Source organism: Cebidichthys violaceus, unplaced genomic scaffold (genome assembly GCF_023349555.1).
Source record: "Cebidichthys violaceus isolate CVI_PGR_0920_01 unplaced genomic scaffold, fCebVio1.0.p SCAF_43, whole genome shotgun sequence".
NCBI lineage: Eukaryota > Metazoa > Chordata > Actinopteri > Perciformes > Stichaeidae > Cebidichthys > Cebidichthys violaceus.
This window is the reverse complement of record NW_027176628.1, coordinates 164,949-192,602: the sequence shown is the minus strand read 5'-3', so window position 1 is coordinate 192,602 and position 27,654 is coordinate 164,949. Positions and strand designations below refer to the sequence as shown.

Below are 27,654 nucleotides of genomic sequence, written 5' to 3'. Positions count from 1 at the left end.
AGAAGAACAAGAGAGCAGCTGTAGGAAACGTCTCAGCCTCCAGGACCAGGACCGAGGTCAGACCCAGGACCAGAGGCTGCGCGCAGACCAGAATCGGGACCACAGACCGGCAGCAGCCCAGTCCACCATGTCTGAGTCCATCAGGAGGAAAAGCTCCAGCAGACAGCTCCTGCAGAACCTCATCAGGTGAGACGGTTTAGCCTTCTTTTAATCGTACCTGCAGCGAAAAATGAGTCAATTCTTGTATTTTACTTCAGTTTTCTGCTTCTTATGTTGCGTTTACTTTTTAATCCAGTAGTTATGTGACAGATAGAGTTACTACTAAAAACATGAGTGTGCTGCAGTATTTAACATGTTCATATACATTCTCAGAATGTGGTTGTGTCACATTTTAATGTCATAATAGTTTAGAACATTATAAAAGTGAGAGGTGAGAGGAGGAGGTTTTGGGGTAAACGGGGATACGTTTGTGGCTTTGGTTGAACCTCTGACAGTCATCATTCAGCATCCGTCACCTTTGTCAAGAAGTAAACCCAGAAGAAAATTAGGATTATTTGCTTTTAACTTTTAACTCTATTGTCCAATGAAGACAAACTTTGTCTTGCAGCCAAATTAAACACTTGAACACAACACATTGAAATACATAATAACAGGAAGTCTGATCAGTGGTCCACAGTTTGACGGAGTGAGAGACTTGATATCTACACATGATGTACGTTGAGATAAAGGAGATAACAACATGACAGTAGTGAGCTATCAGCCATATCTACCACTCCTTACTGTCTTGTTTTTGTCTTTGTTATGGAAGCCCTGAGAGGCAACTGAGGAAAATTAATTTTGGTAATTAATTTTCTTAGTCTGGATTAATGTTTTTCAAGGAGAGTCTTTCTTATTTCCTCAATTTCCTTTTGTTTCAATTTGTCAGGATACTTTTCCTGTTTGTTGTTGTAATACTCACCTGTAAGAAAATTATTATTATTATTCGGAACACGGGTTAGTTGGACTTCAGCCTCTTGTGGCCATAATTAGTATTACAACAACAAACACTGGCCCCAAAGAAAAACGATCCTGGTCAAACCTTTTCCCGCCTGGTTCACAGTGTCGTAGACCTACGGTGGCCTTGAGGTGCCATAACACCGTGAAGGGCTCGCTCTAGAGTCGGTGTTTAGTTCGCTGCAGAGACAAAGCGGTGCAACACGGCGAAACACAACGCACATGTTCTTCTTCTGTATCGTGCTGCATCAACACTTGAGTCTCTCTTTATTTGCATCATACTTTAATCGCACTGATTAACGTCTCTAACGGCAAAATCAAACCCCAAAAAACAAGGCGGCTGTAGTTTTCTGTAACTTTTTTTTTCTGTAACTTCAGGACGACGGTGGAGGCTCAGTTTCAATCCGATCACCTTCGATTGTGTCTTTTTGTTCTTTTCGTTGTACCTATGTATGTCAACATAGTTTGTCCTCTTGATGCAGTCGACTCTGATTTATTTAATTAGTTAATAATAATACGTTTTCTATATCTCCATCCCTCTCCTAACTCCTGCTCCTCATCCTCACACCCTCCTCCTTGTTTCCTCAGCGATCGGTGGAACATTGCTGTGTGACTGACACTAAACTCTGAGTTCAATGGCTTCTTTTATTGCTGCAACTTCCTTAATGGCCATGACATCATCTGGCTGAGCCCTGCAACCCCCCCCCCCCCCCCCCCCCCCCCCCCACCCCCCCCCCCCCACCCCACCCCACCACGCTCAACTGCACACACAAAGAAAATGCAGTTCCCCAGGCCTCCATTGCCTCATTGTGTAACGGTGGAAAAAGTGATGCGTATCAGACAGATTTCCCCCACAATTTGCTCGTTTCACATTCGTGCCGCACAGCGTCGAGTTAAATGTCCCGGCGGACTCTGAAGGTACCTGGAAGCACAGACTGTCCTGCAGAGACGAGACACTGTGATCTGTGATGAGACGCGCCTCATCGACCGACTCTTACAGTTTGTGATCTCCTGCGTTTCACCTTTTCATGGTCTCGACATGTCGTCCGTCATCGCAGCTGTTTTCCAGCTTTGTGTTCAGAGATATTTGTGGAGCCGCCGAAGTTCTCTCGTTAGTAACCCTGTCTCCTAAAAACTGCGTATATATATATATATATATATATATATATATATATATATATATATATATATATATATATATAAAGTACTTAAGGTCCTTCTTAAGGGTTTCGCCCTCCTTTCCCCTTGTTGCGTTTCAGCCAGCGACGATGACCTCATCAGACAATCAAACCTCATCCCCAGTTGATCCAGTTCCTCCTAAAAATGGCTCCCTCTCACGCATCACATTGATTCACAGAAACTAATGACCAACGTGGCTCCCTCTGCATCTCCGGCGGCTCTGATCTCACGTCGGTCACTTTTCCCACATAAACAATGAACCGCAGCCGCTCACAGCCAGCGTCCTCACGGCCAGCGTCCTCACGGCCAGCGTCCTCACCAGCAGCCGCGACCGAGGACATCAGCTCCAGACTTTTTTTGGTGTTCTTTCAGCGCTGATGATGTCATTCAGCCCAAATGTTCGATGAGCTGACTGGTCGACATGTTGGGAGGATTAATCATATTTTTGGGTCAATGCCTCTGCATTACAAAAGCTAATGGTTTGCATGTTTTATCTCGTGATGAGAACCAATCAGCTTCAAGGCTTTGGCCGGTTTTTCTTCCCCGATGCTGCTGCAGCGTTTAAACCCACAATCTGCGGAGTCTGTCTTAAAGGGGACATATCTCGCTCATTTTCAGGTTCATACTTGTATTTTAGGTTTCTACTAGAACATGTTACTGTCTGTCTGAATATAGCTGTGTTCACCGTCTGTCTGAAACGCTCCGTTGACGCGCCTGTCTTTTTAAGAGTCTCAGTGAAACCGAAGTTAGAGCGTCTTCAGGCTTTAGTTACGGTTTCAAATGTTTGTTGACTCATCCTGCAAAAAAAAATAAGCCAATCAAATGAGACTTTTTGGACGACTAGCTGGCCACACCGGTCAAATAAAAGAGTTTTTTCATCTTATTTCATAGTTTGTGGGTTTGAAAGAACTCCAGATTCCCAAATGAATGAGTTTTTCATGACACGTCCTCTTTAAGTCGATACGAGGCCTCGGCGGTCTGGAGTTCATCAAATCTAGTGATTTTCTCCTTTTTAGGACCAGATTCCCTCGTTGGGTTACTGATCGTCCACTTGATTGTCAAACACGGACGCCTGAAGCTCATGACAACTTGTAAGCTTTGGAAACTATTATTGCACAAAAACGAGGAGCCGATCTCTGACATCGTTAAGGATCCAGAAAAAGGAAAAGTCTAGTTCATCAGAACAGGTTTGAACTCGTTATAATAGCTAATCCGACGTAAACCACTTTGTTAGGAAGTAAAACTAAAAGAGTGAGTGCAGTAGGTCAAAGTTGAAGCAAGAAGTCCGTCTGTAGTCGATGGTGGATGTTTACCACAGACCACTGAAGGTTTGGTTAACCTTCAGTGCTGGTTTAAGAACTGGATGACTGTCTGACATCCAGTCAGAGCGATTACACCGGTGAGCACAACGACATCACGGCCACATCTACAAAGATATGATCCAAGTTATGAAAACCATAATTAAACAATGACACACTTTGGAAAACTGGTTTGTATTCGACCAGCAGGTGCTCTCCAGAGACAATTGGCTCACTGATTATTTCCATAGTTCTTGTTCTTCCAATTTTTTGATCAGATTTTCTCCAGACCTCCATAAGTATGATGAAGTTCTGGCTCCTCTGGATGACAGTCTCTTTCTCTCTCAGTCTTCTCCTCCTCCTCCTCCTCCTCCTCCTCCTCTCTCTCTCTCTCTCTCTCTCTCTCTCTCTCTCTCTCTCTCTCTCTCTCTCTCTCTCTCTCTTTGTTTCTCTCCAGAGACTGAAGTGAAGTGAAACAGCCCAGCAGCTGGCCAGATCTCCACCAGATGTGCTCGGACAATAAAAAAGGGGTTATTGTTATCAAGTCCCTCCCTCTGGAAACATGAGCGCTGAATGAGCTTTCTGAAATGGTTTCCCTTTTTTCTAAAATCTACTTGTGACATGACGTAAAGTGACGTGACGTAAAGTGACGTGACGTAAAGTGACGTGACGTGATGTAAAGTGACGTAAAGTGACGTGACGTAAAGTGACGTGACGTAAAGTGACGTGACGTAAAGTGACGTGACGTAAAGTGACGTGACGTAAAGTGACGTGACGTGATGTAAAGTGACGTAAAGTGACGTGACGTAAAGTGACGTGACGTAAAGTGACGTGACGTAAAGTGACGTGACGTAAAGTGACGTGACGTAAAGTGACGTGACGTGATGTAAAGTGACGTAAAGTGACGTGACGTAAAGTGACGTGACGTAAAGTGACGTGACGTAAAGTGACGTGACGTAAAGTGACGTGACGTGATGTAAAGTGACGTAAAGTGACGTGACGTAAAGTGACGTGACGTAAAGTGACGTGACGTAAAGTGACGTGACGTAAAGTGACGTGACGTAAAGTGACGTGACGTGATGTAAAGTTACGTGGCGTAAAGTGACGTGGCGTAAAGTGACGTGGCGTAAAGTGACGTGACGTGATGTAAAGTGACGTGACGTAAAGTGACGTGACGTAAAGTGACGTGACGTAAAGTGACGTGACGTTACGTGGCGTAAAGTGACAAAGAGTAACAAAGTCCACCGGGTGGAGAGGTCCAACAAACACTCGCACTTTCACCCAGGAGACCGCCGTTCGTGTCCTGTTTGAAACCAAAAACACTAATCTTAATCAAGTAGTTTCATTTCCCAAAATCAAACCAGTCGACTCACAATGCCATGTGGCTTTGTACGTTTCTGTGAGCGTGACGTGAGCCTGATATGAAACGTATCGTTGCTTCAGAAACATTCTACGAATCCACGGTTTGCAGAAAGTTACAAAGCCAACATTTGTTCTGCCGACTTGGTTCCTTCACTATATCAGCCTGCATGTGATGCCCCTCTGTCCACAAACCTTCATGTACGTTTAGTCTAGAGCTGTTCGTCTTCTGGTTTCTGGCCTCTTAGTTCCATTTAAAAGAAATACAGCTGCAGCACACGGTGATAATTTAGACGACGGTGTGCGGCCAACTTAAAGGCAACAAGGCCCTGACACCTTCAGGATGAGGTCTCCTCACATTGTTCCCACTAATGCTCTTGGGGCTCAATGGGAGTACATCCTTGTAGCCAGGTCCAACATCTGGTGGAGAGGCTGCAGCCAGGAAAGGGGAGGCTGTTCTAGCAGCAGATTAGTGCTCTTGACATGTTCAACAATCACATGTGGGTGTCTGACACTTCCAGCCTTGTCGTGCATCTGGAACCTTTGAGCCTCTGGGGATGGATGGATTCTGGGCCGCTGTGGAAGAAGAGGAGGGAAAACTTTATCATCTTCATTAAACTCAACATCTCTTTACAAGTGATTAAGTAGCATCAAATAGACTAGTTTACTAGTTACTAGTACTAGTTTTGTTCATATTTAATCCCTTAAACTCATTCTGTGAAGTCAAACCAACAAAATTATTTAAAATGTCAAAAAATAACAAATATGTCTGGATTCACTTTGGAGAAATGCGTGTATGAAATGATGCACAACACATTAACAACATTTCTATTTGATAGAATCATGCAGCCCTAAAACAAAAATGTTGGTTTGGATGAACGAGAAAGCACAAAGACCACAAAAGCCCTCACTGCGAGGGAGGGGAGACCTTTCATCCTTTCATCCAGGAGACCGTGTGAAGCGAGAAGTCAACGTTGATTTATTTCAATTTACCTAATCAACCAATCAACCAATCAACCTAATCAACGATCTTTTCCTAAACTCAGGAGTTTGACTACAAAGTAGTCCAGTGGCCTAAACGTAACCAAGTAGATTCGTTGGCTAAAATAAATACGTTGTTTTCTGTGAAGACGGAAGTTTATTGTACAAAGACTGTATTCATGTAACGTGTTGCTGGACACAAAAAACAAGACATTTTTTGGTAAAATATCATACGAATCTTTGTAAGAGGATACTGTCTCAGTGTCAAAGCAGATACAGAATATATACAGTCAATATATAAAGTCAAACTGTGTGGAGGAAGATAATTTTTCTGACAGCTACTAACAGGGGAACTGATGTGTTAAGACGTCTATCCTTGGAGCCCCTGAGATGTAAACTGTCTCCTGCATCTATAACTTCTTAACTAAGTCATTTTTTGGGGGGTGTTTAATGAGTGTGTTAACAGCCGGTCGGTCTCCATGTCGGTTGCAGTCTGACGGCCCAGCGGAGCCAGGAGGACGCCGAGGAGGTGGAGCGGGAGCGAAGGAGGAGATCCAGGGAGACGCAGAGAGGAGCGGGGGGCCCCTCCTGTCCGGAGGCCCCCCAACACAGCGAGCTCCCACACAACACAGAGTGAGTACCTGAACGCCTCGCGGCGGGATTATGTCTCCACGTAAATACAACTGTGACAGCTCGACGTGTCCTCGTGCAAACAGTTTGTATATCTTGTGTGCGTTTTCCGACGAAAGTCTGGCAACACGAGTCAATTTCCGCTCCTGTTTTGATGCAGACAGTCTTTTCAAAATAAAGTTCTATCGTCACAGGAAAACAACAATTATGTTTAGTTTTTTTAAACAAATCCGTGAGGCGGTGATTCTAGCTCCTTCATGCACAGACGCGTGAACAACAGATCAATCAAACATTAAGCATTGTACCATTTTACAAAAGTACTATTTCATTTAAAAATGAGTCACAAACCTTTAGTGAGAACAGCTTTTAGCTTGTGTGTCTTTAACTGTCCTCAGCTCAGGTTGGACAGATATCTTTGAGTCCTTTTGTTTTGAGCTTTGTTGGTGGCGGCGGCCATTTTTACAGCTTCAGAGCTGATTACAGAGGAAAAGACTCCAGCGATGCTGCAGGAGGACGAGCTGCCGCGTCAGTTTTGTGTTTGATCAGTCGGAGACGTGACGTCTCTCGAGGGGAAACGTCCTCACTTGTGAAACGTTGCGCTGTTCGCCGGTTCAGTCATTAAGCTTCACGGTTCCTCCTGGCTGGAGATTTGAGTCACACTAATACTACTATGACATGATGACTCTGAAGCTCCGACAGCAAATGGTTCACTACCCCAAATGATCAAGAACAGCGGAAATAAAAAACTCTAAGAGAGGAACGAAGTCGTTTGTATTTTCGCTGTGATTATGTGGAGCTTCTTGCATCGAGTGATTTAACTGTTGAATCTTTCTTTGCAATGAATTCAGGGAGGAAAAAAAGTAGAAACTGTGTTTGCACTGGTCAGTGTGATAAATCCCCTGAATTAAATGAAAGTTAAACACACAGCTAACGTTTAGAAACCACTTCATCAGCTTTCAGGTGTTCAGTTAGTGCTGATGAGGTCTGCTGATCCGAGCTGACCTGGAACAGGAGGCCTCACTCACCGCCTCTCTGTGTATTGTTTCCATGATCACCGTCTCTGTTGGAGCCTGAAGCTGCAGGTGTGCCGCCTGCATCAACACTCTGCCATGTGACACTCGGTTCACCTGCTCTCCACCATATTTAGATCACTCACCATTCAGATCTGGAGTTAGCGTGTTTAGCGTGTAGCAAATTTTTGGGAAAACAAGATGGAGGAGATGAGAAAAACATCCTGTTTTAAATGTGTTAAAGCTGCGTTCTCTCTAGTGTCCATCAGGGGGCGACTCCTCTGGTTGTATAGAAGTCTAGTCTAAAATGACTCTACTTCTCTCTTGATTTATTCCCTCAGTAAACATTGTAAACATGAGTTTATGGTCTCAATCTCTAGTTTCCTGTCTTCTTCAATACAGCATGATGTTCATTTAGTACATTATGCTCCATTTAGAGTCAAACAGACCATAAAGTAGGGGATGCTTTAGGGGCGGGGCTACTGTGATGGATTTTTCAAGTGTTGCTGAGATTGAGAATGAAGTGTTCGTCCAGACTCATGAATAGATCTTTGCTTTTATCCTCTGAACCACTGACATGGTTGTATCACGTCTGCGTTTCTTCCAAAATAACACTTCCGACTCCACTTCCTGTCAACGGTTCTCCACTCGGGTTCTCCTCATCAGGTCGGACGAGGAGCTGAAGCCCCGGTGCTGCCTGGTTCTGGAGGAGGACGAGGGCTTCAGCGACTGGAGCCACAGGTTGGAGAATCGCAGTGAGCAGGAGGCGCGGGATGACTGCAGGGCCGGGCTGCAGAGACCTTTAACGCAACGGTGGAAACCAGAGCCTGAAGAGGAGAAACGGCAGGAGGGTGAAGAGGAGGAGAAGGAGGAGGAGAAGGAGGAGGGATGTGAGCCAGAGAGACGCAGTCGGTGTCAGGGAGCTTCATCAAGACCTCCAGAGAAGGTGAACACTGGGGTTTTTAGATGTGGCTTGTCTCTATTGTTCTGGTGTATTATTGTTTTGCAAAATACTTCATGTATCCTGATTTATTGTTAGGCTATATTATCAGGTATATTGTGGCTTTTTAAATGACGACGGTTGAATTGAATACTTGTTCATTATTTATTGATTAACACAGGAGGGCAATGAGGCGCAGGGCTTCTTTCAGCTGGGACGCTTTGTTTGTGTCTCGTTGCTATGATACAAAATGTCCACAAAGGTCAGAATGACGGCACAAATAGAGAAGAAGAAGAAGCATGAAGGCAGTGTGTATTCAGTTCTCCTCCGCTGTTGTTCAGCACGTGAAGCCTATGTAATTATACTAATAGCTTTATTTATATAGCACCTTTAAAAACAGGGTCAGCCCTACGGCCCAGTCACACACAACATTTTGCAAATGGCGCTTTTAATATCACCATCTTTTTCTGGTGTGCTTCAATAAAAAATGTTTTAAAAATTGCAATTCAACAAACACTGATAACACCACTGGGTTGGGTATCTGTTTTTTTGCATTACTGTTGTCAGTTTGAAATGCTTTGCTTGTGGTTCGTTTTTAGATGTCCGTCGACAGAAAGCAAGTCAGGATGTCCTACAGCTCAACGGTCTTCATGTCTCAGGACGCCAGGCTGCAGCACGCCGTCGGCCAGCCAGCAGACAGGACGTCCTACCTGGTGGCGGGGACGATGAGGCCACGGTGTGTTGACCACTCTTTACCTCCCTGTTCTCTTTGCTCAGTGTGTTTGTATTGTCTCTGTGTTTGTATCCTAAGATCCAGCCCAGGATCATGGCAGTTTGTGAAATAGTCACGAAATGCAATCTATTGGTTTCATGTAAAGGGGACACAAATTTTCCCAATGGAAAGTCAATGAGGAGCCTTATTCATGTTGGACATAACTTCAATACATCCACCTGACTAAGCAACAGTCAGAGCAAGTATCCAAAAAGACGACTATTGGTAGGGTTAGGGGAGATGGACGGGTCCAACAAACAGGACATTCAACCAGAAGACGGGTGGTTTTGTTGCCTAAACCTAACTGTTGGTGGTTTTGTTGCCTAAACTTAACTGTTGGTGGTTTTGTTGCCTAAACCTAACTGTTGGTGGTTTTGTTGCTTTAACACAATTTTGGTTTAAATGTAATGTCGTCCCAAAAGAAAAACCTTGTATACGAAACCACCTTTTGAACCAGTTAAATCTCCTCCTCCACAGCGGAGGGGCCTGCAGGGTGGATGGGGAGGTGCAGCAGGAGGTGCAGCAGGAGGAGGTCCGAGAGATGCAGGCTGCTCCGCAGAGGGAGTCAGCAGGAACCATACGGAAACCCAGAGATGAAGATGATCAGGAGGAAGAAGAACTGAGCTTCACACATGAAGAGATGGAAGACCTCCATCTCAGGAGGGAGGAGAAACACCGGGAGGAGGAGGAGAAGGAGGAAGAGCACAGGATGCCAGACAAGGTTTGCTTTGCAATAATACTGCTACTAATACTACTACTACCTCTACTACTACCTTTACTTGTACCTGTAACTCTTACCCCCAGACCTAAAGAGGACATTTGTCAGTTAGTTGACCTTTCCATCGACCGTCATCTTCATCCACACCAAATTATATTTGAAACCACCTTTCAAATCTTGAATCTTTTCATGGTCACCAGAGGATGAATTAAATTAATTATTTAATACATTTTAAACTAATTAGTTTGGAGATTCCCTGGATTTTTTTCACATTGAAATTTCTCGTTCACCAACTCTTCAGTCTTTGGCAAGGTATCCTGAAAACTGATGAATTGTACTGTCGATGTTCATGGTCCCCAGAGGACAAATCCTCATGTTTTTGTTGACTAGATTTCCTGTAGCTCCACAATCACACCACAATGTCTTTATACCAGATATAAGAAAATATGAAGGTGAAATCACCATAGAATTTACTGACTACATTCATGATCCCCAGAGGAGAAGCTGTTTGCAAACTTGATGAGCATTATTTAGCATTATCCTCAGGCTAAACTGTAAGTTCTGCTCAGAAGATTTTGTGATTTGTTGAGCACATTCAGACTCCTGGTTGGTGCAAACATGTAAAGCCACTTTAACGTTAAAATAAAGTTTATTGTGTTATTATTGTAACACTGTAGGGTACCTTTATCGTCTACTTTCCAGTTTTACTTTCATGACTGGATCTCTAAAACGTATACTGTCAATCATGTCCAACTCTTCCACATTGTGTGGCGTTATGATGAAAACACTACTGAGCAGCAGTGTGCTTGCAGAACACCAAATGTGTTTCTCCTAGCGTTTCATAACATTTAATTAAACACATGCATGCATGAAGAAAAAAAAAAGTGTTTTTTTTTTGGCTTCAAATCTGAAAGTAATAAAAGTGAAAGAATGCAGCTCTGGCTCTCGCGTGTGGAAATGAGACGCGCAGCGATGATGTAAGACGCTGGAACAAATTCCTGCTTTTAGCACCAGTGGTTTGCCGCCAAATCACCAGGGTGGTGAAGACACATTCTTAAAAGTAGAAACCAGAGAAAGAACAGGTATTGAGGACAACCGTTCCCCAGATTACGACGTTTAACACAATTAGATATTCATACCAATGTTTGTATTGCCTTTCCCCGATTGATCAGACTTCTGCTTGTGGACTGGTAATATTTGTTTGTATTGTCGGTGTCCTAGAGTTTGAGGAGTGAGGAGATGAACGGGAGATCTGCAGCCTCTCTTTGCTGCGGCGGTGAAGGCGAGGAGCCGTTAAACTACGGCCCCATGAGCCCCACATTCAAGGTATCTCATCAAACCACGGGGGGGGGGGGGGGGGTCTGTGCAATACAGTTTTACAGATTGTCTCACTTTTCTTTCTCCAAATTAAAGCAGCAGCATTTAACAACCTTTAAAGCAAACCTTCACTACTGTTGCTAAGCCTGGTCATAGTGGTCATAAAACCACTAACTGTATCAGGATAATGTGATGAATTACAGTGAAACGACGTAGCTTTGAGTCACGTTAACCACGTTGTGTCTCCTTCATGCTCCCGGCTGCTCCTCCAGAAACTCCTCATTCAGTTTTACCCAGTAAGTCCTGTTCAAAGTCACTCTTTATGTTTCATGTCAGAGTTGTTCTCGTAGTCTGCGGTGCTGCTGCAGTCATCTGTGTGTGTCTTTACAGGATGAAGTGAACAACAGACTCTCGACAGATGGTAAATGCTCGGTGAGTGCTGCTGGAGACGGAGGTCAGGGTCGGGGTCAGGGTCAGCGTCAGGATCAGGGTCAGGGTCAGCGTCAGGGTCAGGGTCGGGGTCAGGGTCAGGGTCAGGGTCGGGGTCAGGGTCAGGGTCAGGGTCGGGGTCGGGGTCAGAGTCAGGGTCAGGGTCAGGGTCGGGGTCAGCGTCAGGGTCAGGTTCGGGGAAGAAGCTGGTCAAGTTACTGCTATCAGGGTTTTATTTGTATTATCTGTATTATTATTATTATTTAGATCTGCAACAATGAATCTATTAGCTGTCAACTGTTAAATTAATTACCAACTATCATGATAATTATTATTATTTTTTATAATAATAACCTGATTCCATGTTTTTTAAACGTGGATATTTTCTGGTATCTTTGCTCCTCTGTGACAGTAAAATTAATAACTTTGATTTATGGACAGAACAAGACATTTAAGGATGTCGTTTGGACATTTGGAAACACTGATGGACATTTTACTAATCGATTTAAGAGAGAAAATTATCAACAGATTAATCAACAATAAAAATTATTAGATGCATGTTATTAATATTATTATGTTTTTGCTTCATTACATTTATTTGTTGTATGATTTTTAATTGTCAGATTTTTTGCCTCATTGGTGAAATGTTTTTTTAAAATTACGTTTAAATATGTGGAATATTATCATTATTATTATTATTACTGTTGTTAATAATGATGATGATGATAATAATAATATTCATATTAAATGTCGTTCAAAGCTCGATCACGTAAACAGATTCAGAGTCTTTGAGACAATAGAGCAGATGTTGGCTCGTGTGATGAGACTCGGGTCGGTCTGTTGAACCAGGACCAAAGCTGAATAAAGTAACATCTTAATTTAGTCTATGTTTAAACCCCATGTTCATGTTTAAACCATGAAGGGAACATACTGTGTAACTTACTGTTTATAGGCCTGAACTCTGTGTTTCTGTCTCATTTCTCAAGTGTGTTTGAAGTTTCTGTCAGTTTTAATCAGAGAACTTCTTCATTCTGTTTTCTCAGATCATCGAGAGAACCGAGTCTCTGAGGAAAAGGTGAGTGTGTGTTTCTTTGTGTGATTTAAAAGATTAACTGAACAAGTCTTCACCCGTTGGAAATGTTCCCAAATTTTTTTTAATTTTTTTTTTATTGTATTTATTATTATTATTATTTTTTATTATTATTATTATTTTTTTTTAATTTATTTTATTTATTACAAAGCACTTTGTAAACTCTTATTTTTAAAGGGGCTATATAAATAAAGTTATTACTATTAATATTATTTCTACCTTCTTCTGAAGCAGCAGTAACATAAAGAAGACGCTGCCCCCTGTTGCTGTTTCCAAGATCGACAAGAAGCTGGAGATGTACACACATGCTCTCGAGGTAAAACCCCAAAGAATTCCTCTTCTTCTTCTTCTTCTTCCTCATCACAGTGTTTTAATCTAACCGTCCTGGTTCTCACTTTGTGTTCTCGCAGGTCTCCACAAAGGAAGGCAGGTGTGGGAGTCAGGCGCTGACGGACCTGACGAGTCCCACCGAGCCCGTCTCCTCCAAGAAGAGCCTGTTTGAGGCCGGAGAAGCCTGGAGCCAAAGTGCCGCCTCAGTCTCCCCGTCTAAGGTTAGTGATGTCAGCCTTATGGTGACAGCAGCTGATGCAGAACGACTCGTCGTTTTCATCGGTTCCTATGAGGACGTTTCATGCTGCTGCTGCTGCTGTTGTTGTTTTCCTCTTTATGCATATTTCTTCTTCTCTGGCTCAGGATGCAGATGGTTTAAAAGTGGGTGTGGCTAATCTCATCAATCAGTGGGTGAAAGGAGGTGAAGACGGGAGCAGGTGCAGCTCGCCCTCCAGACCAGCGGTGAGTCAGGATTTAACTTTTTTACATTTGGCAAAAATCCACAACAACCGTTTGTTTCTGCTTTTGTCCTCAGCTCTGTTCGTCTGATGACTTTTCAATCAGCGTTCCTCTGTTTCTTCTTCTGTGTCATGGAACCAGAGTCTGCTGTAAACCGTCTCGACTCAGTTAAACAGAGCAGAGTCAGTGACACGTTTGTGAATTTGTCTCTGGATTTCAGGAGAGCTCCTCCGGTAAAAGATATAAGTTTGTGGTGACGGGTCACGGCAAGTACGAGAAGGTTTCTGGTGAGAACGATTGCAGTGAGGACGCAAACTGCCCGTCAGGTGAGTCCATTCATTCATTCATTCATTCATTCATTTTGGTCTGCAATGATGTACGACATGTTTAGATTGTAACCTGTTTACATATTTTGGGTTTTAAACACCATAAATAGTTCAAACTTGGCTCGTCTTCACATTAGTTTAATTGTTTTTCTGCAGCTCATTCTAACTTTACTTTAATCTGCAAAACTGGTTTATTTCATTCATCTGAAGAGAAGTTATGAATATAATGGACTGATATTGGATTTGTCTAATATATTCTATCATAAGTTTGGGATTTAATTATTCTTTCTTTTTACTTTCTATATTCAAAAGATGATTTTTTTTCAAATTTAACCCAAATAACCAACAAACTTCATGAAAAACAAATTAAAGATTAATTCTCATGATGTACCATATTTTTCTTATTGTCAATAAATCAAATTAAAAGGACAACAATGGAAAAAAAAAAGTTGTTAGTTCAAAAACTATTAAAATGCATCAATGAGCCTCAGCGTAGTTTCTTCATCCACATGAACAAACACTAGTTTATTCTGTCTAAATTACAAAATCACCGTAATTATTTTAGGTGTCAATCCTGTGATTAAAAATTGAGAAATACAAGACGAGAGCTTCACATTCAACTTTATGCATCGTTGAGAATCACACGGTGAACAAAAGCACGTTATAGTTTAAGCATCAGTGTAATAAATGGGGCTGTGGTTAGCTTAGGGGTGAAGTCCCCCTCACCTAAAACAGACTCCACATCGTGACGGTCATCTTGGGTTAACACCAAATTTTTAAACTCCCGAAATAGAGTCGAAAAGGGTCAAAATATCAACAACAACATGCAAACATATTCTACGGCAGCGCCAAAATCCTCCAAAGCTGTGACACATCCCACCCGTTATGAACGTCTTCTCCAGCTATCACTCCTACTGCAGGCATCTTCACCTTCATCATCATCATCATCCTTCATTTACCGTTCTTTGGTATTCACTTCTTCATCCCAGTTACAATCTAAACTCAGTGACATTGTGTTCACGAGTCCTGGACGATCCACCACGAGGCAAGAAATTACAATCCACCCAGTTTATTTGTTATCATAACACCAAAAATAATGGATCTCAACACAGAAGACATTTTCACTGATAGACATAAACATTTCTTTCAGTCTGTCTTCATATACTTTCCTCAACTGACGGATTAGCTTGTAGCCCTTATTAGCATCGCTAATACAAATGGAGCGATTTAAAATTTCAGGATGGGCTTGGCAAACAGTATGCTGTGATGGCCTCAAAATAACACCAAAAAGCTTTAATCATAATGTCAGTTTTCTCCCGAGCGTGCCAACGCAAACATGCTAATGTTTAATAAGTAACGTTTACCGTTAGTCTACTGTGTTAGCATGCTAACATCTTCTAATTAGCACCAAACACAAAGTACAGCTGAGGCTGATGGGAATGTGGTTCATTTTGCATGTATTGAATCATAATCCAAAGTATTGAACTAATCAAAATGGTGCCAGATGAAAAGTCAGCCGTTCACCAGAGTCAAACGGGATTCGTCCTCTGGAGACCATGAATGTTTGTACAAAATGTATTGGCAATTCATTTTATTGTTAAGGTGCTTCAACCAAAACAAAAAGTGGTGGACCAATTGACCTAACATCTCTTCCCTAGAGCCACTGGAAAACAAAAAACAAAAAGATCACCTAAGCGCCTAAAAGCCTGTGCAGATAATATACAATAACATATACTGATATCAGAAGAAGATCTTTTAGGCATCACAATATTATTGTCCATATTGCTCAGCCTCAAGATGTACCAGCCTGTGTGGTTGTAGTTTCTTGCCCGGATCAAAAGCCCAGACCTCAGCTGCTTCGTTTCCATCCTTACCTGACTTCCAGAACCCTAAATCTGCTCTGACTGGACCTTCACCCTTCCTCCAGCTCTGTTTTTCCATCTTTCACAATCCATCTGCCCTGTTGTTCCAGGAATGTAAAAGCCCTATTTATTACAGAGATTGCAATCTGCCTACCAGCAGTGTACGCTAAAAGCCTGTTTAGAAAAATAGAAAAAAGGTAGAACATGTCAAATGAAACAATATTCTCACTGTCAAAGTATCTAGAGTACATGCATTCAACACTACGTCTAGGCTACCGTCAAATGAAACAATAACAATCTAACAAAGTAGTGTTGCACAGCAATGTTCCTTTCTTTCTTTGCATTATCTTTTGTTTCTTGTGTCAAGTCACATCCTTATTTGATTTTTATTAAAAGTGCAAAGATGCCACAGCTGTATTAATTGTAACTGTATTATTATTTCTGATACTATGTAAATGCTTTATCAGCTAACTTATAGACCTAATGCATCCTAAATAACCACAACTGATGAAAATATCAGAAATATAAGTACTTATTTGATGTAGGGATGTAGTTTTCTTTTAGCGAGTTTATCAGTTATCAACTACACTTTTAATCCTTTTGTCCCTCAAGAATAATCTACCTCCTCAATGCAGGACTGATTTCTAAAATTAACTTAATCGTGAAATAAATCAACAAATTGTTTAATGTCTGTTTTCTTCCAAATTACCTCAACTGATTCATTTTCTCGGATAGGTTCTCGCACCTATCTGAGATCATTGCATCTTTCTATTTTCACTTTATCAATCCCAAACATAGTTTTGCATCAGTTCAAGTTAAATATCTGTAGTTTTCGTTGAACCAAATCCTCTTGCTTTCCTGTTGAAGTCCTTGTGTTCGTCTTCCTGCGATTTTCGTTTTATCAGCCCCTTTTCAAACACTGCTGCTATCTTCGAGAGCGGCTTCTCCGCAGCCTCTTTTAGCTTCCGGGCATCAAAACGGGGGCTGTACAACAAAATCGGCAGGCGACTGACAAAAGAAGGAACTTCTCCTTGGTCGTCTTTAGGTTCCTTTTTCTTATCTGATTCTTTCTTGCTGGCGTTGATCTGGTGCATAATTCGGTCTTTGGTAGAGAACATCTGAAAGAGGAGGACGTCCCACAACCCCTTGGGACCATCTTTGTTGTTAAGCACTTCCCGAGAAGCACATTGGTCTGCCGATGACTTATCACCACCTTGATCTGTTTTCTCATTGCCACTGGAATCGACCTGAGATTGGGCATTCTGCTCTGGAAACGAAAGTTCCTCCGGCTCAACGACCATGTGTTTCTTGAGCCGTGTCCATCCGCTGAGCTTACCCTTAAGGCCTTTCAGCTTCTGGGCTGCTTTAGCCTCGGTGGATGGACGGGATGCCTCCGTCGTCACAGCCTTCTTGTCAGCAGTTGAAGATGCAGTTGATGTCGCTGACTTCGTGGAGGGTTTGACCGTCAGGGCTTCCGTCGGCGCAGGTGTAGATTTGGTCCTCACAACGTCCTTGGCTTTGAGTCCAGTTTCTTGCTGAGATGGCGGTGACATTCCTCTGTTTGGGGATGGAGGTTTGACTGAGACTGAGGCCTGAGGCAGAGAGGCAGGAGTGGCAGAGTCAATCACAGCGGCTTTAACTATGGACGGTTTCATGACAGTATCTGTTGCTGGCTTTGCAGGGGAAATATTCTCTACTGGTAGCTTTGTCGAAGTCTGATTGTTACTGGTGTGCAAGCTAATCTGGACTGGATTGGGGGAAGGCTTTGAGGATTCTGTTTTTACATCTGAGGATTTTGTTTCTACAGGTCTTGATTCTATCTGCTTAGTGGGAAGTTGTGCTTTTAGAGTCGGTTTACTGGTTAAAACAGGATCGGCAGATTGGATGGAAGGGTTAGTTTCAGCGTTCAGTGAGGAGACTTTTCCTTCCTTACTGGAATTTTTTGCTAGGTTTCTTTTTATCTTTTGCATTTGGGAAACTACCTCTACCTCTGCACTGTTAGTCAGGACTGAAAAGTCTTTAGTTGTGGTTGGTTTTGAGATATTCTCTGTGATCGACTTAGCAGAGAGCTGATCGATGCTACTGGGTGTTTTACTTTGAAGAGGTGTAATGGGATTGTTTGTCTGCTCTTTAATGATGACTGAAGAAGGTTTCTTTTCTGTAGTATGGTTTAAAGAGACTGGAGTTTGAGGAGACTGGGGCAAGGTAGGAGTATAGCTTTGAGTAGGTGTATTACGCAGTCTTGCGTCTGGTCGAGGGGAGGCTCTTGTTGTGCTCCAAGGTTTAGTTACTCGAGGAGGGATGAGTGGGGCTTTAGCATCTCTGGTGGCTTCAACAAGAGGTTGAATATTTGTGGCAGTGTGGTTATTTAAATGAGTGTGTGACACGGTATCTAGAATGTGAACGTTAGTTTCTGTAGATTTCTTTGTTTCACTGACAGATTGCCTAAATTGTTTCACTCCAGTCTGAGAGCTCACCGAATTTACAGACGTTTGAACTTTATCTCCAGACAACGTGATTTGACTTGCAATGGTTTGCTGTTCTACACTGTTAGCCATGGCATAACCAGAAGAAGAGGAAACTGTTGTCTCAGTCTTAGACGTTACAGAATGTGTTGTCCTTGCTGAGAGACTTGCTACAGATTCATTGACTGCTATTGGCTGAATGAAAGGGGATTGTTCTTTTACGGTGGATTTAGTTGTACTTTGTGATGCAGATGTCTCAGACGATCTGTGCTCTGCAAGAACGTTGGCAATCTGTTTACCATCTGCTTTTGAGTTTGTGTAGATTCTTGTTTGAGCAACAGGGCCAGAAACAGGTTTTGCACTGATGGCTGGTTTTGTTGCAGCTAGACTCTCGGGTCCGTCTAATCTCAGCTGAGGGATTTTTGGTGTGACATGCCTCATGGCAGGGCTAGATGACATGGTAGTTTTATTAACCTGCACAGTATCAAATGATGGTTTAATGCTCACTGCTGGGTCTGTCATCATAGGCGTAATGGATTCTGTATGAGGCTTGTTGGGGACGTGAATATTGCTGCCTGAATTGGATTTGTTGGAGTGGGCAATTTCGGCAACAGGTCCGCCGTGTGGAATAGTCTCTAAACTTCCTGGTTGTCCAGGTGAGACCGAGTCTGTAGAGGACCTCAATGCTGCAGACAGTTTGTCTTCACTGCTAGGCGTGTTCAGCACTGTGTTTCCTTTTAAAAGATTAGAAGCTGGTCTTGTTTCAATAACACATTTTGTTTGAACGTTTTCTCCTATAATAGCTACACTGGGGCACTCTGTTGGTGTTTTCCCAGTCAATAAACTTACTCTTCCGTTGGTGAGTTGTGATTGCAATTCTGTGTCTACTGTTGAGTTGCCGACTCTGTTAGCGTCGATATTATTATAAGTAGGGAGTTTAGGTTCTGTATTGACTTGGCTGGACAGTATCGCGTCTTTAGCAGGGATGTTATGGCTGGTTCCAACTACTTCTGTGGACGCTACTGTAGCTCTTCTTGAGTTTGTGTAGAAATTTTCTCTTTGAATAACGTTATCTTGGCCATTGGATAATATGCTACTCTGTGTGTTTAGAAGTACATTCTCAATAGTTTTGGTTAGCTTTTGGAGCTCTTTTGTGGGCACATTGGAGGTCATATCTGAAGGGAATTTAACGCCTGAAATGTTGGGTAATTTGGTTGCATTGACAGAAAGCTCAGGTATTTTGGGTTCTGTGTTAGATCTTCCCACTAAATTACCATTAACAGCAGGTGTATTTGGTGCACTTGATGCTTGAGAAGATTTCAAAGTGAGACTTTCTCCTGGCAAATGAATCTTGTGTCCTACTGTTTGACTATTCCTGTGAATTTTAGTTCCAGTGCAAAGCTGTTGCGTGAGTTTTGTGCTTTGGACCGCTGCAGATACTGTGCTGAGACTATACTGTGCAGAACATACAGAGGCTGTGACAGGCTCATGTTGCAAAACTGATCCTGTGGTAGCAATAATTGATTCTTTGGAGAATATATTTGAGAATTGTGCCTCAGTGTTTGTTTTGTTTAGCATAAGTTCGGTATTACGAGCCACAGAAGGCAAAATGTTCCCCATTTTTGTTTTATTGAGTAGAGTAACTTCTTCACTTTGTTTATGTAAAACCGCGTCAGCAGCCACTTTGCTGGGCAGTGTTTTTTCCGAAACCAGTTTGTTGGCTTGTTGTATTCCTAAGATTAATGCACCATTTATGATGGCATTCCCTGAGAATTTGGGCTCTAAATCTGTGGCAGGAGACGGAACTACCAGGTTTTTACGATCAGCTAGGTCTTTAACAGGCTTGGCAGTGAGTTGGACATCAAGACCATTTGCTGTTGATGGAGTAACTCCACCGGGACTTTTGAAAGACTGGACCGGAGATATGTCTATGTGTCCTGACTGTTGTTTGGCATTTGTTAGCTTAGATTCTCGTTTTGTAGGTGTTTTCTCAAGATTAAGGCCTTTCTCCATCCCTTTTAAACTACGCTGTTTTTCAACATTTGTTTTTACTTTCACTAAGGGTGAGGAAGAACTCGACAGACCATTGCTATCAGTCAGGCATGGAGTCGTATTTTGCGTTGCCTCTATAGAAAATAGTGCCACACTTTGTGTGTTTGCCTCACCTGCTTTAGACATTGGTATTGGATCCTCAGAGTATGAGGCTTTTGGTGTGGATACATCACTTGTGGATTGTTGCATTGTGTTCTGTGACAAGCCAAGGGGAAGCTCAGGTTTTATTGTGTCCACACTAGATGTTTTAAGTGATTGTATTCCAATACTTTGAGCTGCAGACTGAGTTTCCTCAAACACATCTTCGCTACGTGTGACGATCCGTTCCGCTGGAAGCTCAAAATCCTTTGGAGGTTGTAAAATGTTAGAAACAGAAACCTCCACCGAAGACGGAAGATCTTGAAGTTCATTGATTTGTTGTGTTGCATCAGACTTTGACACGTTTACAGCTACGTCTGACTGTGTTTTATTTGAAGAGGTTCCATTAAACTTGTGGGTTGCAGGGCTGTGATGGGATGCTTTAGTCCTTATCCCTCCATAGGCGGCATACTCAGATGGAGTAAGCCCGTAATATGTCGACCGGGATTTGTGCTTTGAGGTCGCCAATGACATTTGATTCTCCAGTAGTGACGACAAAGACTTGCGTACATTGACCACAGGGGGACGATAAGGGGACGACAGGGGGGTTGGACTTGGTGGTGCTTCAATTGAAATCACTGCCGTAGGGTTGAGAGTATTTGGTACAGAAGACAAAAATGATGGGACTTTTGGCAAAGACGAAGCCTCACTTTCAGAAACTTGGTTTGTTTGTAGTTTTGGGATGACTGGCTCTGTTAGTGTTGGTTTTACCACAGCAGAGTCAAGTGCAGTCATACTTGATGCCAAGTTCTCTCTTGGGTACAGATCAGTATTGGCAACGCTTAGATTTATCATACTCCTTTGTGTCTCCATCTTTTCATAATTGCTGGCTTGTTTGATAGCAGTAATGTGATTAACATCAGTTCGCTTCAGTTCTTCTGCGGCAGACGGAGGTTTACTTATAACACTGGTTTGAATCGCTGACTTCTGTCTTGGAGCTTCGTTGGGAATTGCAGGAGCTTGTAGATCTTTGGAGGACTTGAAAGTAGCAAATAAAAGTGGGTTAGGTTTGGATATTTCAATAAAGGGCGTGGACACTCGAGCTGGTGTAGAAGAAGGAGTCTTAGGTCTTCCACATTGGGACATGGATGCATTCCATTTCTGATCAGGTTTCACCACTGACACAGCTGTTTTCTTTCTGTATACATCAGAAAACGATGCTCCCTGGTATGTTGGGTTTATTGCTGTGAGGTCCTGGATGGAGGGAGGTCTAGAGATCTCATAAAACGTTGCCTTCGATGTATAAATCCTGCTTTGCATGGCTTCAGGCTTTGTCTCTTTAGCTGCTTCAACAAGGGATATTTTTGAGGCGGTTATCTCAGGGGACATCTGGCTTGGAGCAAAGTTGCCATTACTGGTAGGTCTGGCAATCCAGGACGACGTCTGGCTCTCAGGGTTATCCTTTGAACCGGCGTTTGTCTCCCTCTGGCTGGGAACAAAAGGTTGTGTCTGAGTGTTTGGAACTGATAGCAGCACTGGAAGAGGAGGTAGGTCTGCAACCGGAGAAGGTCCCGGGCCTGGGCCACAGTTGGGGGTGGCTGGGGATAGGGTCAGGCTGTGAGTTGATATTTTAGTGCTGCATTGCGACACAGCGACCGAAGGGACTGTTGTGACTGACCCATGGGAATTTGGTGTCATGTTTGAATTGAAAGCAGAGGGAAGAGTCGGTGCTGGAAGCCGCTCAGGTGGTGATGGGGGTGGTGAAACCGAAGGTGGCATCATGAAAGGAGTCACGTCATCGAATAAAAAAGAGGAGCACTCATACAGCGGAGCCACCTGCTCCTCAGAAGTCCTGATCTGAGCTATGTAGGACGGAGGGGGGAAGCTGCCAGTTTGGCCGTAGGAGCTGCTCCGAGGATGAGGGAATGCAGATGCAGAGTGATCGTAGAGGGATTCAAAGGGGAAACTGGACACTGAAGGGTCCTCAATGTAGACAGAATCCGGTGGGCTGGACTGGTCGCTGTGCTCCAGGTCTGTGCTCGCCTCGTTGACAGGTGACAAACAGGAGCGAAAGGGGACGGGCGTCTGAGAAAGGTTCCCTTTTTTCTTGGCTCTCTTCTTCTTGAGTTTCTGAAGCCTCGCGTTGTCTTTGCCTGGTTTTGGCAGTAAGGGCGGAGGATACTGCTGGGAAAGGTCAGGCTCCAGCCCGTTAACGTAGCCGACTTCCATCAGCATTTCTTTTAGACCCCTGCAAGACAGACGAGACGCATCAGTCTAATTATCTTCATCTCAAAAAATCCACTTATATAATAACAGCATAGCAGACACAAAACAGTCAAAGTATTCACCAAAAGAGGCCCATCATGTAAAAGTTGGTTTCATCATATTTGCTTGATAACAAAACAAATGCTGATAATATAATTTGTAGTCAAAGTTGCCCAAAAAAGACTTAAACTGAGCCAAGATCCAACAAATGTTTCATGGGGAGGTTACATTTCGGAGCACATTTCTGGTTGCATGATGTGATGTTCTCTATCACTAGGCAGTTTTGTTTTTTCTTTATTATGGATGTAATAGATATTTGATTATGGTCATTAATTGTGTTTAATTAAAGTATACAACGAGTTGTTTTTCCTCCTTTTCAGCTGGACAGTTCTTTGAAGATTTGTGAAACTCTGGACCTGGATCAATTTTGGATGATGAAAACTTTGATACTGCACAAAGCGTATCCACTATCACTTTATCCTTCTCTGTATGTCAAGCTTTAGGTTGGAAATGTACTTAAATCATGCTGTAATGACAAATTTATTTTTACCAAAGGTAGTGAAGCAAATAGTGAGCGTGTGTGGTTTTTTTCTGTTTGCAGGTGTTCATTTTAACTTGTGAATAATAATCTCAGCAGTAGTAAATCTTTCCTTACAATGAAATAACTTCAATTAAACACATTCCTGACGTTCCATTCCTCAATGCTTTAGTCGTTGGAGAGTTTCTCTGTTTGCTTCATCTGTCATGTACCGCGTAGATGAGCTCATTGTTGCTTCCACTGTGTTCCCGCTGTAGTTTACTCAGCTGCTTCTACAACTGCACTGATTTAACCCGAGCTAATAGCTCCGAGACACGTCTGCAGCTGGCTTTAGGAAACTATGAGCTGTCGTGACAACGGGCTCATTAGCAGGTTTCCAAACTCTTAATTGGGTCCTGAAGATGCTGCATGGCTACAAGAAGCGTCACTATTGGAAATAGAAAGGCATGTAAAGCGGTTGCTTATGGCAAGGCTGGCTTTGAAACGATGACAAACTACTTATGAAAATAGTCTCTCAAGGAGACAGTCGGATTTAAAAATGACCTCTGCAGGAAATAAAAGTAAAGCCAAAGGGAGGATGATTGACAGGTCCGGGAGGGTGACCAGGTTCAGGAGGGGAGGAGGGGGAGGAGCACTTAGATAACGCTCACAAGAAAAGAAACTTAAAACCTGAGGAGCGGTAAATTGGGTCCAAATTATTCTGTCATTAGCGTTACAAGTGAGACAATAAGAGGGAGGTCAGCGGTCAGAAGCATAATTAACTGACAATAAACGTAACATGCGCTCAGGATTATAAAAGACAAACATGTGTTTAGTTTACAGTTTGAGCTGCATAATGTATAAAAGCTTATATAAACAATAATAAATATTAAAATGTGACTGACATTTTACAGTTGGTTTTGTTCACTTTATGAAATACATTTACTTTTTAATATTTAACAAGAATCAGTCAAGGTAGAAACTACTCCGTGAAAAAAACGAACTAAAATTTAATTAAAATCCAAAAGAAAAAACAAACTACTTTCAATAACAATGATAACAACAAACAACAAGTCAAAGATTCAACAAAAAAACAAATGAAAGAAAACAAGCAAACTACAAGAAACAAGAAACCATCCACAATAAAACTGACAATAATAACAACAAATAACACACAAGAACAACGAACCATAAATAACTCAACAATAACACTGCTCATGAAAGGAACAACAACAGGTATCTGAATTGTTCTCTTCCTGTCTGAATATGCGAGTTGATCTTTGGGGGTGACACTAGAAAAAGGTCCAGGGCCTATTTTTAGACCGAGGGGAAATAAGAGCAAACGCCGACCAACTGACACCGAGCACCTGCCGCCCGCCGTCCCGCGCTCACACAAACGGCCTCAGTCTGCTGGAAATCAATCCCACGGCCCAAATCCTCTCAGAGCTGCGCCGACTGGGAGCTTAGCCTCATGTTTCGCCTTAACATTTTCATATATGTCATGTTAGCGCCAGTTGGGTCTGAGAGAAGCGGGATTAGTACACCCAAAGTGATATTTTACTGCAAGTTTGACAATGTTTTTTTGAATGTTTGAAGTATAGAAGCTGCAGCATAAAAAGACCTCACTGCGATACGCCGCTGTTGACAATGTTTGGCTGGTTTTGAGTCAATGTTGAACACGAATCCCTGTCGTCAAAGTGACTCCTGCAGTGACAAGGTGGCCAGCTGACACATGAGAAGTCCCCCTTTTAAGGCTCTGGGGTTGGATATCTGGGAGGCTTCCACTGGAGCAGCTCAAAAGAGGAAAGTATAAGATTAGCTTTGTGATAAAACTGTGCCGTGACCTCAATCTATCGAGACTCGCAGAAGAGGGCGAGCTCTTTATTAATCATCGCGTCGGGGCATTGTGAATCTGAGCGACACTTACCTGAAGTGGAAAACAGGTGTTGCTCGTGTTTTGCCGGACAGAATGCAAGACAGACAATTTACTTTCAACGAAAAAAAAGTGGATTCTAAGGCCAAGAAAAGAATAACAATCAACGGGCCGGCGTGCAGGGTTCGTTAATCTCTGTCGATGGCGCAGAATTGTGCAGAAACATGTTAAAAAAAACCTGCTTTGCAAGCTCCTAGTCTCACAGATAGCAGCGTCTGCTGTGCATCATGCGTTGGAGATTTCAGACCGTGCTCACACGCATCGATCACATTCTATGCAGGTTAGCGCCCCGAGCCAGCGGCCACTCTGCAGTACCACCAGCTGGTCAATCAACAGACACACTTTGAGTTTGACTGGTTTACCTTCGGGGCGAGCGGCTGTCGGGGGGGACAAACTGCTCTCTGCTTGTTAATCCCGGCTCAGAGTGCCACAGGGCCACTCATCCTGAAGTGAACTGAAGCCTTGGGGAGCGAGCCACCGTGCTCGTGGCCACTCCAAAAATAAAACCGTTCGCCTTCAGTGTGCGTGCGTGTGTGTGTGTGTGTGTGTGTGTGTGTGTGTATGTGTGTGTGTGTGAGTGTGAGTCTGAGTGTGTTGCAGGGGGGCCAGACGGGGGTTTCCAGGCCACCTGAGATGGCTGAGGTGCAGCCCATACAGGCGGCCGGCGGACACCTCCACCTGAGGGGGAAGATGGTCGTCCAACAGGGACAAATCCAGTATGTGAGCAGGACACGAGCCGACACCAACAAGGGTTCATAGTTGTTGTAACCCAACCCAGGTGTTGTTCACCATTACAACATCAAACCTAAGCCTTTAGTTCAGTGGGAATAATCACTCTTGGTGGCTTTTTTGAAGACATTTCAAAAACTGTGACGAAGCTCCATTTACAAAAAGTCTCTCAAGGTTTATTTGACGAAGATCTAAAAAGAAAAGAATGATTTGGAAATAAAGTGTAGAATATGTGACACGCTTCCTGTTTATTTATTGACTTTGAGGCCACATTAGTATGGCGAAGATGCAACAAAATGGGGAGTTTCTCTCTTCTGTAAATCAAGTGTCACTTTACCTCGTGACACTTTTACTTCCTCTGATGATGGAGTAGGTGCCGATCTGCCTTTTAAGCAAGTCATGTACTCCATTAACTACAGCAGCGGAGCCACACGGGGGCCCTCCAAGGTTCAGCTGCAGATAGGCAGTATTTTGACTATATTTAACCGTGGGGCATAGTTTTGTGTATTTCGTAATTTGTGTTTGAACGGTAAATAACTATAAATCTCTTGCTGGCTTCATGCAGTTGCTCAAAAACCCCTGGAGATCACAGATCACAGTGTTGTTGCACTAAAGCCGCACTCCACTCAGTGGCCCCTCCTCTAAACCAGTTATTCCCCAAAGACTGGGTCAGGACCTGGCAGCAACCTTCCGGTTCTAAAAAGCGAATCCAATGCTTCATGTGTTAAAGCTGCATTCTCTCTAGTGTCCACCAGGGGGCGACTCTTCTGGTTGTATAGAAGTCTAGTCTAAAATGACTCTACTTCTCTCTTGATTTATTCCCTCAGTAAACATTGTAAACATGAGTTTATGGTCTCAATCTCTAGTTTACAGTCTTCTTCAATACAGCATGATGTTCATTTAGTACATTATGCTCCATTTAGAGTCAAACAGACCATAAAGCAGGGGATGCTTTAGGGGCGGGGCTACACGGTGATTGACAGGTCTCTACCAGAGACGTACACGGCGTCTCTACGTCACTCCTCCTCAGTCCAAATATTGTCACTTCCTGTTCACTGGTTGCAAAAAAATAAGATGGCGACGACCAAAATGCTGAACTGGAGGCTTCAAAACATCCAAAAACCAATGGTTGATGTCACAACGACTACGTCCACTTCTTATATACGGTCATATTCTTATATACAATCAATGGTCATTTTATTTGAGACTCCAAATAAATATCCTCCATAATCTTTTCTTTAAAATTCATCTTTGCAGTACACATTTAAACCACAAGAGGGAGCGTGAATGTTCGTATTGTTTTGACAGGTGAGACTAGCGTACATTCAAGTAGTTTTACTGATGAAAGGAAATGAAAAGAATGAGAGACAATTACCTTAACGGATTCTTTTGGTCTCATTTCTAAAGTATTTAGCATGTGTTTATGTTTTCATAACAAACAAAGTTATGATTTATTAAACATAAATCTCTCGTAAATGGCTGGTTTACTTATTGTTTACTTACTCACACGTTTGTTCTTCTCCCGAGTCATAGATAAGGACTGTTGTGAAAGTTTGGGACGTACTTAATTAAGACTTCCTCTTGCACTATTGATTAAAAGAAGTTTTTAAGCACTTTTTGTTATGCAATCTAAATCTCCTTTGTACCAAACAGTTGAAATGCTCAGAATCTTTAAAGCTGTTTTAGTCGGCCTCTAGCTAAAACGAGCTGAAAGACAAACAACCACCATCTTACAGTGTTGTTACGGCATATAGTGCGTTCGCATTAGCAACATTAGCAACATTAGCATCCATTAGAGGTCATGTTTCTGGCCACCTGAAGAATCTGGGTACAATATTCGCTCTCCTTTTAGCTCAGTCTGAGAGTAGTAGTGATGAGGACGTAACTCCAGATGAATTAGCTGACTAGTTTTCTACTTTCAC

General features: G+C 42.8%; 1 protein-coding gene across 1 annotated transcript; it reads left to right on the top strand.

Annotated features, from left to right (window-relative positions):
• LOC137886347 (lymphocyte-specific protein 1-like) lies at positions 1-23,245 on the top strand. The gene is made up of 14 exons (XM_068728778.1): positions 1-186; positions 6,303-6,443; positions 8,117-8,396; positions 8,990-9,126; positions 9,640-9,883; positions 11,102-11,206; positions 11,470-11,493; positions 11,588-11,629; positions 12,670-12,701; positions 12,948-13,032; positions 13,127-13,267; positions 13,410-13,508; positions 13,726-13,831; positions 22,934-23,245. Exons 1-14 carry the CDS (start codon positions 128-130, stop codon positions 22,957-22,959), a joined length of 1,521 nt encoding a protein of 506 aa, XP_068584879.1. The 5' UTR covers positions 1-127; the 3' UTR covers positions 22,960-23,245.
• The last annotated feature ends 4,409 nt before the right edge of the window (positions 23,246-27,654 follow it).

Excerpts from the sequence above, each read along its gene's own strand:
- LOC137886347 (XM_068728778.1), top strand. The coding sequence starts at position 128 with ATGTCTGAGTCCATCAGGAGGAAAAGCTCCAGCAGACAGCTCCTGCAG. Across the intron at positions 11,630-12,669 it reads CGACAGATGGTAAATGCTCG|ATCATCGAGAGAACCGAGTC; the intron begins GTGAGTGCTGCT and ends CTGTTTTCTCAG. Across the intron at positions 13,509-13,725 it reads GCTCGCCCTCCAGACCAGCG|GAGAGCTCCTCCGGTAAAAG; the intron begins GTGAGTCAGGAT and ends TCTGGATTTCAG.